This window comes from Denticeps clupeoides, chromosome 6 (genome assembly GCF_900700375.1).
Source record: "Denticeps clupeoides chromosome 6, fDenClu1.1, whole genome shotgun sequence".
NCBI lineage: Eukaryota > Metazoa > Chordata > Actinopteri > Clupeiformes > Denticipitidae > Denticeps > Denticeps clupeoides.
In genome coordinates this window covers 9629302-9643592 of record NC_041712.1, presented here as the reverse complement: position 1 = coordinate 9643592, position 14291 = coordinate 9629302, and the positions used below count along the sequence as shown (strand labels likewise).

General features: G+C 42.9%; 1 protein-coding gene across 6 annotated transcripts in view; it reads right to left on the bottom strand.

Annotated features, from left to right (window-relative positions):
- Positions 1-14291, bottom strand: part of igsf9bb (immunoglobulin superfamily, member 9Bb) — a 109320-nt gene that overhangs the window by 16159 nt on the left and 78870 nt on the right. For 3 of the 6 annotated variants that reach the window (XM_028983162.1, XM_028983167.1, XM_028983164.1), the window contains exons 8-18: positions 14001-14143; positions 11993-12133; positions 11220-11336; positions 10840-10990; positions 9552-9675; positions 5556-5731; positions 4914-5140; positions 3842-3926; positions 2767-2928; positions 1581-1626; positions 596-664 (exon numbers count right to left, since the gene is read on the bottom strand). In XM_028983162.1, coding sequence (XP_028838995.1) covers positions 596-664; positions 1581-1626; positions 2767-2928; positions 3842-3926; positions 4914-5140; positions 5556-5731; positions 9552-9675; positions 10840-10990; positions 11220-11336; positions 11993-12133; positions 14001-14143 — 1441 coding nt within the window. The remainder of the gene's footprint in view (positions 1-595; positions 665-1580; positions 1627-2766; positions 2929-3841; positions 3927-4913; positions 5141-5555; positions 5732-9551; positions 9676-10839; positions 10991-11219; positions 11337-11992; positions 12134-14000; positions 14144-14291) is intronic. The other 3 variants (XM_028983163.1, XM_028983165.1, XM_028983166.1) reach the window with 3 other exon arrangements.

The window sequence follows — 14291 nt, the reverse complement described above, 5'->3', positions numbered from 1 at the left end:
GTTATCCCAAAGTCATCAATGGTTGATGTTATTAAAACTGGGGGGGAGAGGGAAAAACAGAAGGGGTTACTTTAGAAGTAAGATAAATGAATACTCTCTTGTTAATTTAGTTTCTTTTTTGTGTGTGAGCACAGTGTTCCTCCTTTGAATTGCACTGGGTGGTGATGTGTTAGTGTACCATGGTAAAACCAACTGGAATACATACAGGGAAGCATGAAGAACCAGCGCACAGTTGGAATGAAGAAAAGGGTTTAGGTAACCGCATGCATATTTACCATGGTAAACAGTCACTCAGTTATTCTGTCAGACCATCAGAACAATCTTCTGAAATTAGCAAAAAAGCCACTTCTACTGAAAACGCACACCACAGGACACTCCCGGGATAGGAGTGGAAGGGAAGGGAACATTGACGAAGGATTTAAATTGGAAGGGTAGAAGTGTTAGCTCTGAGAAACTGGTGCCTGTACATGAGTAGGCATGAGTTTAAAATGGGTTTTAAAGGCCACATGTCCACAGATGTAGAGGCCAGAGTATCAGGCCGGTGGGGGAAAGGTGCCAGGGTTTCTGGGGGGGGAAGTTTGCCTTGGGCACTCACATGTAAGATCTGTGATTAGTTAGAGAGCCGCTCTTCAGCCACTGCCGCTCAGCTGGACCCTCGCTCACCCTGAGCTCACCACAGTGAGGACACAAGAGAGCCACACTCAGTCCCCCCATCCAAAAAAAAATTCAACATTTTTGCCCCGCACCACTTTCTTCAACTCTGTTTTCCAAAGTAGCTGACGCTTGTGCTGATTATTTCACAAAAGAAAATTCACACTCACACACACATGACAATCAGAAATTAGCTGAGAGGGATTGGGTAAACTTCTCTGCCAGGCTGATAGACCACGATCTCAGCACTGCAAGAGTAAGGGACATTTCACAGCCCTTCATCTCAGCAGGAACACTGAGTCAAACCCAGAATCAGTTCTATTTTAATGGACTATTAAAACGCTTCCATTTGTTTCATTCTATAATGTAATGGCACTGAGTCCTTGTGCAGTGACAAGCACAGCAGAAAGCAGTGAAATCCGCAATGCCTGTAGATCTGCACTTGGACAGAAATGTGTGCAGCCCCTGTTAAATGACCTGTTCAGTCCTCAAAGCCCAAGCAAAGAATTACATTGAACAGCAAAGCTATTCTTTTCTGCTGTAATAGCTTACTGTAATCCTACAAATTTGACATATTATGCATGTTTTAAAACTCAGAAACTTCTTTGTACAGCTTTGAATTCCATTCATATACTTTGCGTGCTTGTGTGATAATCTGATGATGTTTGAAGTCACATTTATTTCCAAATCTGGAGAATTTGTAAATAATTATATATATATTTTTTGTTTTTTGCATATTGACAGCTGAAATGAAATATGGGCTTTGGTGATATGAACTGGGGTACTGGGTACACAACTGGTCAAAGATTCAACAGCCGATCCTGGACCAGCCAGGACAGCCAATTTCACTAATGAGTGTATCTGTCAATGGTCTTTGCAGTTATGCAGCTCAGCAGTGGGGGAAAAAGCCATTCTAAGACTGTACTTACGGTGTTTCAACGCTTTTCCTGCAGTGTGTGATGGAAAGAGGGGGATCTAAGAGAGGCAGAGACAGAGAAGAAGAATCAATTTCTGTCAAAATCACAGAATCTTTCAAGCTGATTTAATTTCAGTGGAGTTATACCCCATAAAACTCAAAATTTTAATGTTTTCAATATGTTTGTTAATTTTGAAACAAAATTGTTTCTCCATCAAGAGAAGGATATAATTTATTTTGTTAAAGACAGTCCCTAATTACTTCTACATAAATTGTATTTACATATTTAAGTTAAAACCAGATATTCCAAAAAAGTAATAATAACATCAATAGCAGTAGGTTCTAAACCAAAAATTCGACAATACACAAAACATGGACACAAATGCAACAGTTCCAAAGTGACAAGTGCAGTATGTATATGCAGAACATGAGGATGAGTAGTTAAATGCATGGACGAGATAAGGGTCTAGTTGTGTGTGTGTGTTCACTGTGAGTATCACTATGTAGTTTGCATTTTACCAAAAAGGACTTCATCTGTTTCCTCCCATGGGCAATTTTATATTTTAAAAAGCTTTTGCCAGAAATAGACACCAAAGCTTATTCAAATTTTAAATATATTTTTAGTGTGCAAACTACATTCGATTTTGTGCATGAATAACAGTGCGATTTTTGTGCAACGTCTAAATTTGAACGATAGTCTTGCTATTCTTGCTGTTAAGCAAGTAAACAAATGTATCTAACTGGTTGATTGTTATACTTGTATCCTGATGCCAATTCCTCTGCACAAATCTCCTGAATTGTGTTTGTCCGACTGGCAGTTTGACGACTCTGACATCTCACATTTTCGGCTAAGAAGAAACCCAAACCGAATTGAAGGCGTCGCCAGATGCCAGCCCTCCAGAGTGAGCCTGGCAGTCGGGCCTGTGGCATTAGCGGGATGCTCTTCAGGAACATCTGCCCACACTTATCAGTGAGACTCTGTGTTTGTGCTACATGCAGTCTCCTTATCTAAAGCTCAGCCTGTGGCAATGGGACAGAGAGACAGAAGGGGAGAGAGAGATGTGTGTGTGTATGTAGTTGTAGAAAAGAGTGAAAGTGTGTGTGTGCTTGAAAAGTGAGAGAGAGTGCGAGACAGTGCATCAGAGAGAGTCGGACAGGCGGCTTGTGTTTGCCGCCGCCGCCGCTGTGTCAGTGCTGACCTCGTCTCCTCTTCAGCTTGCGCCTCCGCTGCTTGTTGACAAAGCAGGCTGCCAGCGTGCTGAAGAGGATGGCAGCTGCCAGGAAGCAGATGGTGGCCACAATGCCAGCCACCACCGGCCGTGCCAGCCCCTCCTCCGGCATCTCAGGTGGCGGGAAGTAGTCTGGGAACAGGGCACAGACAGGGCTCACATCACATGGCTCAGCTGGTGTAGCGACTTGCCTGCAGTAGGCATGCTGTGTTTAAATATATTATTTAAAAGCCATTTTACAGGAACAAACCCAACCTTATCACACCTGTAGAATACTGGAAGTAATCGTCTATCTGTATGTTATAAAGAACTGAAATATTGATAAAGTTTCAGCCTGCTAGCTATCAGGACTCAAACATTAATTTGGTGATTCATTGACTGATTGATTGATTGATTGCACATTATGTACACAAATCATTCGCTGAAATAAAAACTGAACGTAACACATAACATAACACCTAAAACTAATTAAAACCATTACATGATTACATGGCTACTGTCCAGTCATTAGACTGATAGTTGATGCTGATTAAAATGAGGCATAATGGCTTTTGGAATTATTCTTGGTTTTGTCTGACCTCTCTCAGAAAGTTGTGGTAATAGGCTGGTGGGTAACACAACTGCCTATGAGCCAGAAAACCACAAATTCAGAGGTTCAAACCCCACTTACAACCATGTCCCTGAGCAAGAAACGTAACCCTCCTGAACCCTGCTGATTGTAAGTCTGATATATGCTGTAAATTTAAATGTTCTGTTTCTTCTTCTTGTTGGAAATCTGCAGTTCTCCTGTCTTCTCAGCAGATGTCACCAGAGGAAAGGTTATGGAAATCCAACAGTTAGTTTTTCTCTGCTTAGTGCTGAATCCTTCAAATAAGATCAGCATGTACAATCTGACGTCATAGTAGAAAGGAATATAAAATGATGCTGTTATGGCAGGGCCATAGATATACTGCTTGATCTGTACATAAACATAAATTGACATGAACTGTTTGTACTTTGGGGTTAATGATAAAATGGAAGGGTTGCGTGAAGTGTGCCTACTCACCTGTGCTGGAAACTCCTACTATGTTACTGGGCTCACTCAGCAGGTCTTCCATGACAGCCATCACCCTGAATTCATACCATGCATCCTACACAAAGACGCATCATCACACGCCATGTTTTCATTAACACATTTAAATTCTAATATCTATGTATATGAATCTGAAAGCATTTCAAATATAATACAATAATATCCACTGAATTTATTAATTCAGAAGAAAAAGCTTCAGGGGGTATGAGATAAAGAGTGCGAAAGAGAGATAAGTTTAAGTGAATTTTCAAGACAGAGAAACTCTGAGGCAAGCGTCCAAACGTGCAATCCCTGTTGGTCCAATTACCTCACAAGCTGCAGCGAGAAGCCTGCTGTGCGCAGAGCTGTAAATGCCTCTCACACCGAATAAAGTCTCACAATTAGCGCTTGAATAATGGGAAAGTAATATTGTGTTCAATGGGGCCGTGCATTACTTAGACGGCTGCAATTTACATCACCACGCTTCGTTTTTTACAATATACATGCACTGAAAGCCATTTCTCACATATATGGATAGCACATTAGAGGGGGGTTAGGTTTCTGAAGGTAAAGCGGTAAAAATGAACTTGCATTCAATTGTAATTTTCTGTTGAACTATGTCTGAATCAATTCTTGTAAAATCTTATCAAATGTACTAGTAAACATGACGAAGATTTTTTTTCTCTGTTTATATCAAGCCATTGGTGTATTTTAAGAAGGACCAGAGACACTAAACCCCTAGACAGCCCAATAAATTAATATAGAATGCAAGATAATCCATTTGTGCTGAACGTTTTTTCAATAAGCATTGCAAGTTGTACAACCAGTCTCCCTGAGATGATGCTGAAGCAGTACCAGAACATTAAAATAAGGCTGTAAAAGGAAATACTTTAAAGTAGAACCATCCTCATTTATCCAAAGATGAAAGTGAATTCATGAATTCAAAAAAAGACCTGAGGTACTGTAGATTTCACAGGGCAATTCACGGGCGAGCCGCAATGTAAAAAAAGTGGGTCACAGTATTCTTAAATATGAGAATGAGAAGTTTCCCATTCGACTGCGTTACCTGCATCAGATCCCTGGCCAGCAGCTCAGTCTCCCCCGGTGGAATAGCATCGTCCAGGACATCCCAGCGCTCGCCCAGACGGAACTCCATGATGTAATGATGGATTGGCGCAGTGTGATTGGCTGGAGGGATCCATGTCAGCAGGACTCCCTGCTGTGTCCGATTGGCTGTGAGGCACCTTGGTGGGGTAAGCAGCACCAGTGGTTCGGGGGTACTTATAGGAAATACTGTGTAAAATAAATAAATAAATAAATACTTAATAACGGGTGTGAAGTTGCATAATTATGTGATTGATGATGTAAATAGGCCGTGTATTAATGTCAATGTGATGTTCTTGAATAAGAAGATTAGGACGTAACAAGAATAGGCATGCAGAACAAGAAATCATCAATCTGTAGACTTTTAATGCTGGGTCAATTTATAGTTTTATCTTTCTTTTGTAAATAACAGCATTTTCCTACTATGAATTTCAGGTTTTGCACATTGCATAAACAGCTAAAAATTAAACAATCATGATCATATAAAAATGTTTGGCCATTTGTAATATATTTAAAACCAAAAGGAAATCAAGATTCACTTGCCATTCTAATGCCCCATGAACAGATAAATCGTATTTAGTTTATTATTCATCCTGGTGCCCACCTAGTGTGTTCACAGTGACGACCTCGCTGAAGGGCCCCGTGCCCAGCTTGTTCTGGGCGAGGACACTGAACTGATAGGCTGTCTCAGGCTCCAGGCCGGTCACCTGCAGCCAGGACTGCCCAGTGGGCACCGTCAGAGACGACCAGTCATGAGGGCCCAGTTTCTCCCTCTTTACCCTGAGGGACAAACACACGCACAAAGCACACGCATACACATAAAACACACACACAAAAAAAGTACCTAAATCAAGCAGGATAGGATTAAGTGGAACGGTTGTAAACTTCTACATTGTTTCATCCAGTTCCCATATTATACCTGTATATCGATGCAAAACTAACTTGTTGTTATTATGGCACTCGGTCTCACCCGTTTCCCCCATTACATCCCAGTCCCATGATAAAATGCTGAATGCTGAAACTGACACACACACACACACACACACACATACTGTCTAGTCTGTAGCCATCTCATGCTGAGGCACAAGAGAGGAGCAGGGTGACAGGGGATTTGACTTTTTTTAAAACTTATATTATTTTATTTCATGATTAAATGTGTACCACATTACATTTTTACCACCTCAGTGTGCTTCCGGTGATCACTACTGAATTTCTGCTCTACACTCCCTTCCTAAATCCCCCGAAGAGGAGGAAGCACTCACAGAGGCTTCAGACCCGCCCCATCTCAGCCCCCATTCCCACAATGCTCTTTGCTCTCGACAGGAAAAGGTAGTACTTGGCCAGCGGTGTGAATCAGAAGAGCTCTAATGTATGCCTGTAAATGTGAGTCACTGAACACAGACAAAGCTGGTCTGAAAGTCAGGGTAGGAGGTCTCAGCTACTGACCATGTATTAATGTGACACATGTCCTAATAAAATTACCCTTTTTAATTCCCACAAGGGTAGTTTGTGCCCTAAGCTAAATAGTTTGGTCTTTACAGGTGCTAGTAGAAATGTTAAAATATAATTTCAAACCTTATTACTTATAACACAGACTGTATATTTTAGCTGGTGTTGCTTCCCTTTCCCAAATTAGTGATGACTAACGGCATTAGAGAAAAACAGAATAAAAATGCTCCCTGTTTATTCTGCAAGAGAACTGTACGGAGAATTCAAATAAATAAATCTGAACTGGAGCCAACTCCTATGACTGGTTCATTTCAGCTCAGAATGTGAACGGTAGCTGGAGGACGTGCCACCAGGGCTAAACCGTCTAATCACGCGTAAACAAAAAGCGGTGCTTGAAATATTCTGAGTTTCCTCGAATGAACTCCTCACTTCAAGGTATTTCCATTAGATTCAGTTCAGGTCAAATGTGCACACATTAACACAGCAAGAGTGCAGGCTGTTAGAAACACCACAAATTGCCCGGGGCACCAGGCCATTAGGGGGCGACACACCATGACGACAAGATGCACAGGGTCACTCCGACATGATTAAATAACTTGCATCACAGAAAAGCAATGCTGAATCAAGTGTGTTAAATACTCTGGACTTGTCTTAGGTAAAACATGAAATGAATAAACATACATATGTGAGCAGTTGCCCTTTCTTTTCTTTAAACACTATTAATATTAAAACATATGAGATAGCCTCTTTCTAATTTGCCTTGAACCCATGCGCACGCACACACACACACACACACACTCATAGGAAACATGAGCAGTAGAGGAGCAGATGCATGCAATGATGTAGTAAAGCTTCAGAGCAGCAGCAGCTGAAAAGGATGCTGGGATGCACAAGCTGCAGGGAGAGAGGGGAAGGCCAGGCAGGGGTGCAACATGCAGCTGCATTTTGGGTAAGAAACCACAGACACCAGACACTTAAAATACAAATGTCCATGGGAGAAGCCCTACCTCTATAGTTTATATGAAAAAAATACATGTCCTGCTCCTACAAACAATTTCCCACAGCCTTCATAATGCTGCTTATCACTGATCCACGCACACCCCTGACAGACCTATCGAAACCAACCATGGCTTCACACCTTCACACCATCCACTTCAGGAGCTGTAAACCTGTCAGAGTCTTTTGATGCTTTAACCCAAGCAAGCACCATTCATCACACACAACTCCCTCCCCTCCGAATCCCATTGGGCTCAGTTCACAGAAGGATCCGCATGAGGAAAGCAGCCCAGTTTTAGCCCACACTCAGTACAGCTGAGCTAAAAATAAAACTTTGGTGATGCATCATCACTGGCTAAATAATAAACCAATCAAGTAACAAGAATCAGATGGAGCATTCAGCCAAATTTATCAACAAGACATGATTTGATTAGCCACAATATATTATACTGTTGAAGTAGGAATAAAAGCTCATTTATTTTCTGAGAATTAGTCTTGTCAAAGGTTCACAAGTGTAGTTCAGTCACATACAGTGGGTAAAAGAAGTGCTGACTAGGTGATTTCAGAGAGAGGAATGAAAAGAATTCAACTGCCATGGCCTGTATGCAGTCTCACCACGCAAAAGTCCATTGCTGAAGAAGAAGCATATCGAAGCATGTTTAAAATTTAGACAATTTAGACAAGCCTGTGAAACACTGGGACAACATAGTCTGGCCAGCTGAGACCAAAATTTAACTTGGGTGTCACAATGCACGCCATGTTTGGATGTCAAAGGTTGCTGCATGTCACCCCAAAACACCATATTAGCAGTGAGGTTTGGAGTTGGTGTGGGGCTGTTTTTCAGCATACGGCACTGGAACACAGATAACTGAAAGAAGGATGCCATTTTACTTGCCAAGGATTCAAACAAAGAAAACAAATCTGTTGGTTGCTGACCTGTATCCTATAGACAATCTATGGAACAAAATCTCACCTGAGCAATGCACACATCTAATTTCAGGAGGTGCCTTGCAACTGAATTGCATTCATTTCAGCAAGCATGGTTTATTACATTTTATTTATAGAATGTATAATCATCAATTTAATTTATGGACATTTCTGGATTAAATGAGTTTGGTGTGAATTTGATGTCAATACCACCTTTAGATATATATTTTCTCTGGTGACATGTTCAATACTTATTTCACCCAGTGTATAGCTGTGCAGTGTATAAATATGAGTTGAGACAGTCATTAAAGTCCACTGCATGGCATTCTGAAACCTCACAGAGAAATTTCTTTGCCAAAAATCTGCACTGTAGCACCAAAGACATTGCAAACTACATTAAATTAACTCCAAATGGTTCTTCTGCAAACACAAGGAGCAAAGTGTACCCACTGGTATAGCAGATGGCTGAGGAACCAGGCACACCCCTTAAATCTCTGCGTGTTTAAAGAGCGGCCTAATTGCATGAGATGCCGTAATTGCCTTTTCAGGCTTAATCAGGTGCTTTGTATGCGGCCGCTTTTATAACGATTCCACTGCAGGGCAGTAAGCGCTCGACTGCCATTCCTTTTGTGTGTGATCGTCACATGTGGAAGTGAGAATCCTAGCAGCGCAGAGATCAAGACAACCCAAGCGGTGAGTAAGTAGTCTCTCAGCAGGAGCCCTCTCAGAAACATAACACACTAAACGGGATCCATTCAGCTTCTTCAGTCATTTAGGACCTACTGTAAGATGAGGCTAAGAAGGTGGCTAATAGTTTATTATATTTATTTGGCTGATGGTCTATTTACTAGTTCTATAGTCAGTCAGAACACAGAAACACAGGGTTAAGAGTCAAAAGGTTTGAAGGTTTGTTGGTGACTTGCAAGGTAGGAGCCATAAATAAATAGAATAAAAACCTAATAACATAACCTATAATAAAAACCTAATTAAGTAATAGAATAAAGTCAAACTGACCAAAAAAGATAAACCATCTGAAAATTTAAATTGATAACTTCAGCTAAAAAATGTTCACAAGGTGAAATGTAAATTTCATAGCGAACCATGCTTGCCCATGCTGGCTACCCACAACACCCCACTCCCCCAGGGTTGAAATGCTGCAGCTTGCTGAAAGCAAGGCCAGGCTCAGTTAGGAGAAAAGCAGAAAGCGAAGCGGGCAGGGATGACTCACACATGGCCGTACCAGACTGAGAATGTCTGCTCAAAGCCCCCATCGTAGCCGGGCTCCCATGAGACGTTGGCTGAGATCGTCGAGACGGAGAGGTGGACATTAGCTGGAGCGTGAGGACTTGTGCCTAAAGGGGGACACAGTGTTAATTACACACACGCACACATATGCTAACAACACACTCTGACCTGTTAGAACCACAATCACCTTAGCCTTTGAACACACATGGCTTACAGAATGTAATTATAGAATTAAATAATAATGTAAAAAGTGTGAATGTGAAGTAAAAAAAGATGCTCAAAAGCATCCAGCAAGGAATTTTCCACAAGAAATTCAATTGTGGCAATTGATCCTTTAATTATATGAAAAAATATTTTTTATGTAAAGCCTAGAAAGAAATTCAGAAAAAATTCCCTCAGTTTTACACAGAACAAATAAATCAGCAAAATGAACATTGGCTTGCTGTGAGAGTGCCTGCCTACAAAATCTGTTATAGTCTTAGAAAAAAAGATCATTTACAGTTGCCTGAGGGCTGTAAAAAGCCTAGCGAAATTGGGTGAGACAGAAATGGCGGTGGAGGTTTAAAACAGAGAACAGAAACCAGTCCTGTCTACAGCTACACGTAAACAACAGGAAAGGCCTCAGAAACCAATCACAGGGACAGAGTAACAGCAAAGTGGAAGAACAATGATAAATGCAGGACAGAAACCAGACAGAGGACCTGGGGCCAGAAGCTAGGTCAACATAAGTTAAAAGTTATCATTAACCTAAAAAAACTATAAAAAAAAAAACTATAAACATGCTCCAATTCAGGCCAATCAAGTGATAGCGAAAGTGAAGTGATTGCCATTGTGTTACACAGCACACGGTGACACATTGAAATGTGTCCTCTGCTTTTAACCATCACCCTGAGTGAGCAGTGAACAGCCATGACAGGCGCCCGGGGAGCAGTGTGTGGGGACGGTGCTTTGCTCAGTGGCACCTCAGTGGCACCTTGGTGGATCGGGATTCGAACTGGCAACCTTCTGGTTACGGGGCCACCACTGCCGCCACCACTGCCCCCAACAATAAAAAACCAGCGAACTGCTTAGTGCAGCACCCCAGAAGTGAAGAGGTCATTAACAAAAGAATCAGAGAAGGTGGCAGCCATTACGCTACAAAACAAAATAAATGGCAAAATGATGATCATTCTTTCACTCAAGTTGTATTGCTAAATGTTGCCTGTGGTGGCGTACTGTAGAACAGGGATGTGACGGGGGTGTATCAGGAGCAGGGTGAGCGCCGGCCCTACCGATTACTTGGAGATGCGTGCTGGCAGTGATGCTCGTGGCGACGTTGGTGGCGACACACTCCCACTCTCCATGGTCCTCCTTGCTGAGGGACTTGATCTGTAAGCTGCCCCTCGGCAGGATGTTGTGCTTGCTTCTGCTGGGCTTCCCTACCTTCCCACAATTCAGTGCCAATAAGGAGATGCACACACACACACACACACACAAAGGCAGAAATAATGTTGAAATAAAGTCTTAGTCTTCATGGAAACTGGTGTCACAGATGTGATGGGTTTTATAATGTCCCTCACAGTCACAAGTACACTTAAAGTAGAGAATAATATAGATGTTTATATATATATATATATACACACACACACATTCAAATTACGAAAATACCTACCTTTCTCCACGTAATATTGGGGAAGGGGTCTCCCTCCGCCTCGCAGGGGATGACCAGCTCTCGGCCCGCCTCCTGCCTATACTCCCCACCAGGAACCACCAGGAATTTAGGAGGATCCTGAGTGATAATGCACACAAATTCACACGCAGACACACAAAGGCCAAGTGATGGGTCTATCAGAATCATGTTATGTTACACTTTGTTCAAAGACCTGGTGTTGTACCTCCATCTTATGAAGCATGTGCATTAGAGCTGTAATTCTTGGTCCGGTTGGTTTCGCTTCGTTTAGCATCACTACTGATGGGGGTTCTTCTTCTGATGTGTTCATGTTGCTCATATTGTAGTGTGAGCAGTCAGGTCGCATCAAACAGTGTGCGCACATAAGTTGTGAGATTTTTTTTTTTTCTGCAGCCGATTTATCCGTACACTTTGAGCTGGGTGTTTACCCCACGACAGGAAACGACCAGGAAAAAACGCACATGGTGTATGCCTAGCTTAAGTCTAACTCTCGTAGTCAGGCTTTTAAAAAGCTGTAATTGTCGGGTCGGGTCAGATTCTAAGGCCGATTACAGCTCTAATGTTCAGCATGCACACAAACCCACATAACCAAAGGATAGGAAAACACACCAATTCAGTAATTGTTTACCTCAACAAAAAGATTCCCTATTAGTCTACAAGTCAAAGCATTTGCATGTGGTTTGAGAGTACGCTGAAGTTTAAGGTTTGACCATTTTTAATATAAAGAGGTTACAGGTTTATAAAAATGTATGTACCTTTAGCACCAGGGGGGCTGGAGGAGACTGTCCCATGGTCCCAAGGGCATTGTAAGGCACGCAGGTGTAGGTGCCAAGAGAGTCCTCTGTCACCTCAGCCACACGGATGCTTCCATCCTCCATCTGGCTCCATCCTGGGTACTGCAGTAAAGGGAGCACCATTATAAAATGCAGTTAATCAGTAGGGATCATTTAAAATTAATTAATAGTATTTCTGTAACACCGCAGAGAAGGGAAGATACCAGCACATTGTGTGTGCATATAAAGAAGGGGACTGGGGCACAAGTGTTGCCTGATTGGGGGCGTTTGATATTTTGGGAAAAATTGCTTGTTGAGAATAGATATTGAGGTATGTCACACAGTTAGATTCTTCTCAACATGCTACTTTAGCACTTTCACTAACCATTAATGATCCTGGATATTTCCAGGTACTCCGGTCATGAGATTATGGGACTGGAGTACTGGTGCAAATGCCCAGTGCAACTCCAAGGGCAGTGTGGAAATGGGTGAGAAGTGGCGGGGTGGCGAAGGTCGACCAGGACCCGCCGTCCATTGGGGCTCGTCCTGCACCTGACCACTCACTCCAGTCATGTCCCAAAACCACACTGGACAGACAGCTCCCGCACACTTCAGGCAACTACAGGGACAGGGAAAAACTGAGGCAGCCATCCATGGGCCCACTGTGGAGGTGTGAGGTGAGCATTGTGGCTCCTACAGACAGAACTGGCATATGCGCCCCAGCATTGTGAAGCATACGACACCAAAAGGAATCCAGGAAAATCAGGAGAGATCAGGAGAAATCTGGTAATGTCCTCAGATGAGAGGAAGAGCCTCGTGACTGACAACCGAACTGATCCAATTGCGCCCTGATGTGGTTCTTACTGTCATGATCCCGAACTTTTCCCAGTACTCCAGTGCCATGTTCTCCTGATCAGAGTTTAAAGTTTAAATTCTTCAGAGTCTCGCGTGACGGAACTAAAAAATTTGTGTTCGTTTTTACATCCAATCACCAAGCAACTGCAATGCTTCGCTAGTTTGGAAGCCATGACGGTCAGTGGAGATAGTGTTTTCAAGGAAAAGGAGACATGAGGGGACAAATTCCAAATAGGACGATCTGAGATGCCGCTCTCTCTGATCGGCAAAGGTAAATGCCCAAAGCACTCTTTACACCATTTCTAGCCACTGCAGGACCACAGTCTAGTGGAACTCGTATTAATGTTAAATAATCTCACAAAGTGAAATTTTCACTAAAATTACCTTGATTTTACTAGTCATCTGTATTTATTAGTATAAATGCACCCTTGCCATATCCTTACCCCCATGCCTCATTAATATTTATTAAGTACAAGACACAGCAAGGGTACATTTATATTAGAAATGACTGACAAAACAATAATGGTAATCGAGGGAGCACAAAACATATCAAACATGAAACTCCAAACAAGAGAAAACGGGACAGCAGTACCGGGAAATGTCCTGGATAATGACAATAACTTTTATCACAATAATAATGTTTTGTCAAGAGGGGAATGGAGCCCTTTAGTGAAGTGAATGTGTAGTGATTGTCATTGTGATACATGAAATGTGTCCTCTGCTTTTAACCATCACCCTTGGTGAGCAGTGGGCGGCCATGACAGGCGACCGGGGAGCAGTGTGTGGGGACGGTGTTTTGCTAAGTGGCACCTCAGTGCCAACCTTTTGATTATGGGGCCGCTTCCTTAACTGCTAGGCCACCACTGGCCCGCCATCCTACTTTACAGAGTAGTCTAAATCCCAGTGCTTTCTGCAGCAAATACTGAGAGCCCTGCTGACCAGGCCTCTAATGAATAAGCGGCTCAGCCTGAACCCCACTGAGACACAGTGCAGAGCGTAGGATGCACGAATGGACAGAACGGACTCTTCATCCAGAGTCCACAGAGCCAATCACACACTGTCCAATCGCTCTCCACGCACCAACTCAAGGACTAAACGTCGGCCTGAACATTCCACAAAAAAGCCACCAACTCACCTTCTCTATCCTCAGAGGTAGCCCGTCCTTCCTCCACTTTACCATGGTGATGGGAGGGTTGGCGTCCACCGGGCAGCGGATAAAGCCCGGTAGTCCGATGGCAGCATAGATGACAGATGGCATGTTGACCACGCGGGCAGGGTCTGGGGGGAGAAGATCAGGGCATTTGTTAGACAGTGCAAGAGAGTTCAACATCAGGGTCAAAGGCCCACAGCGACACCCGCCCACTGTGGACATGTTTTATCTGTTTCTCGGCAGTGAGGCAGGCACAGGGAGGAAGCGGGTAGGACT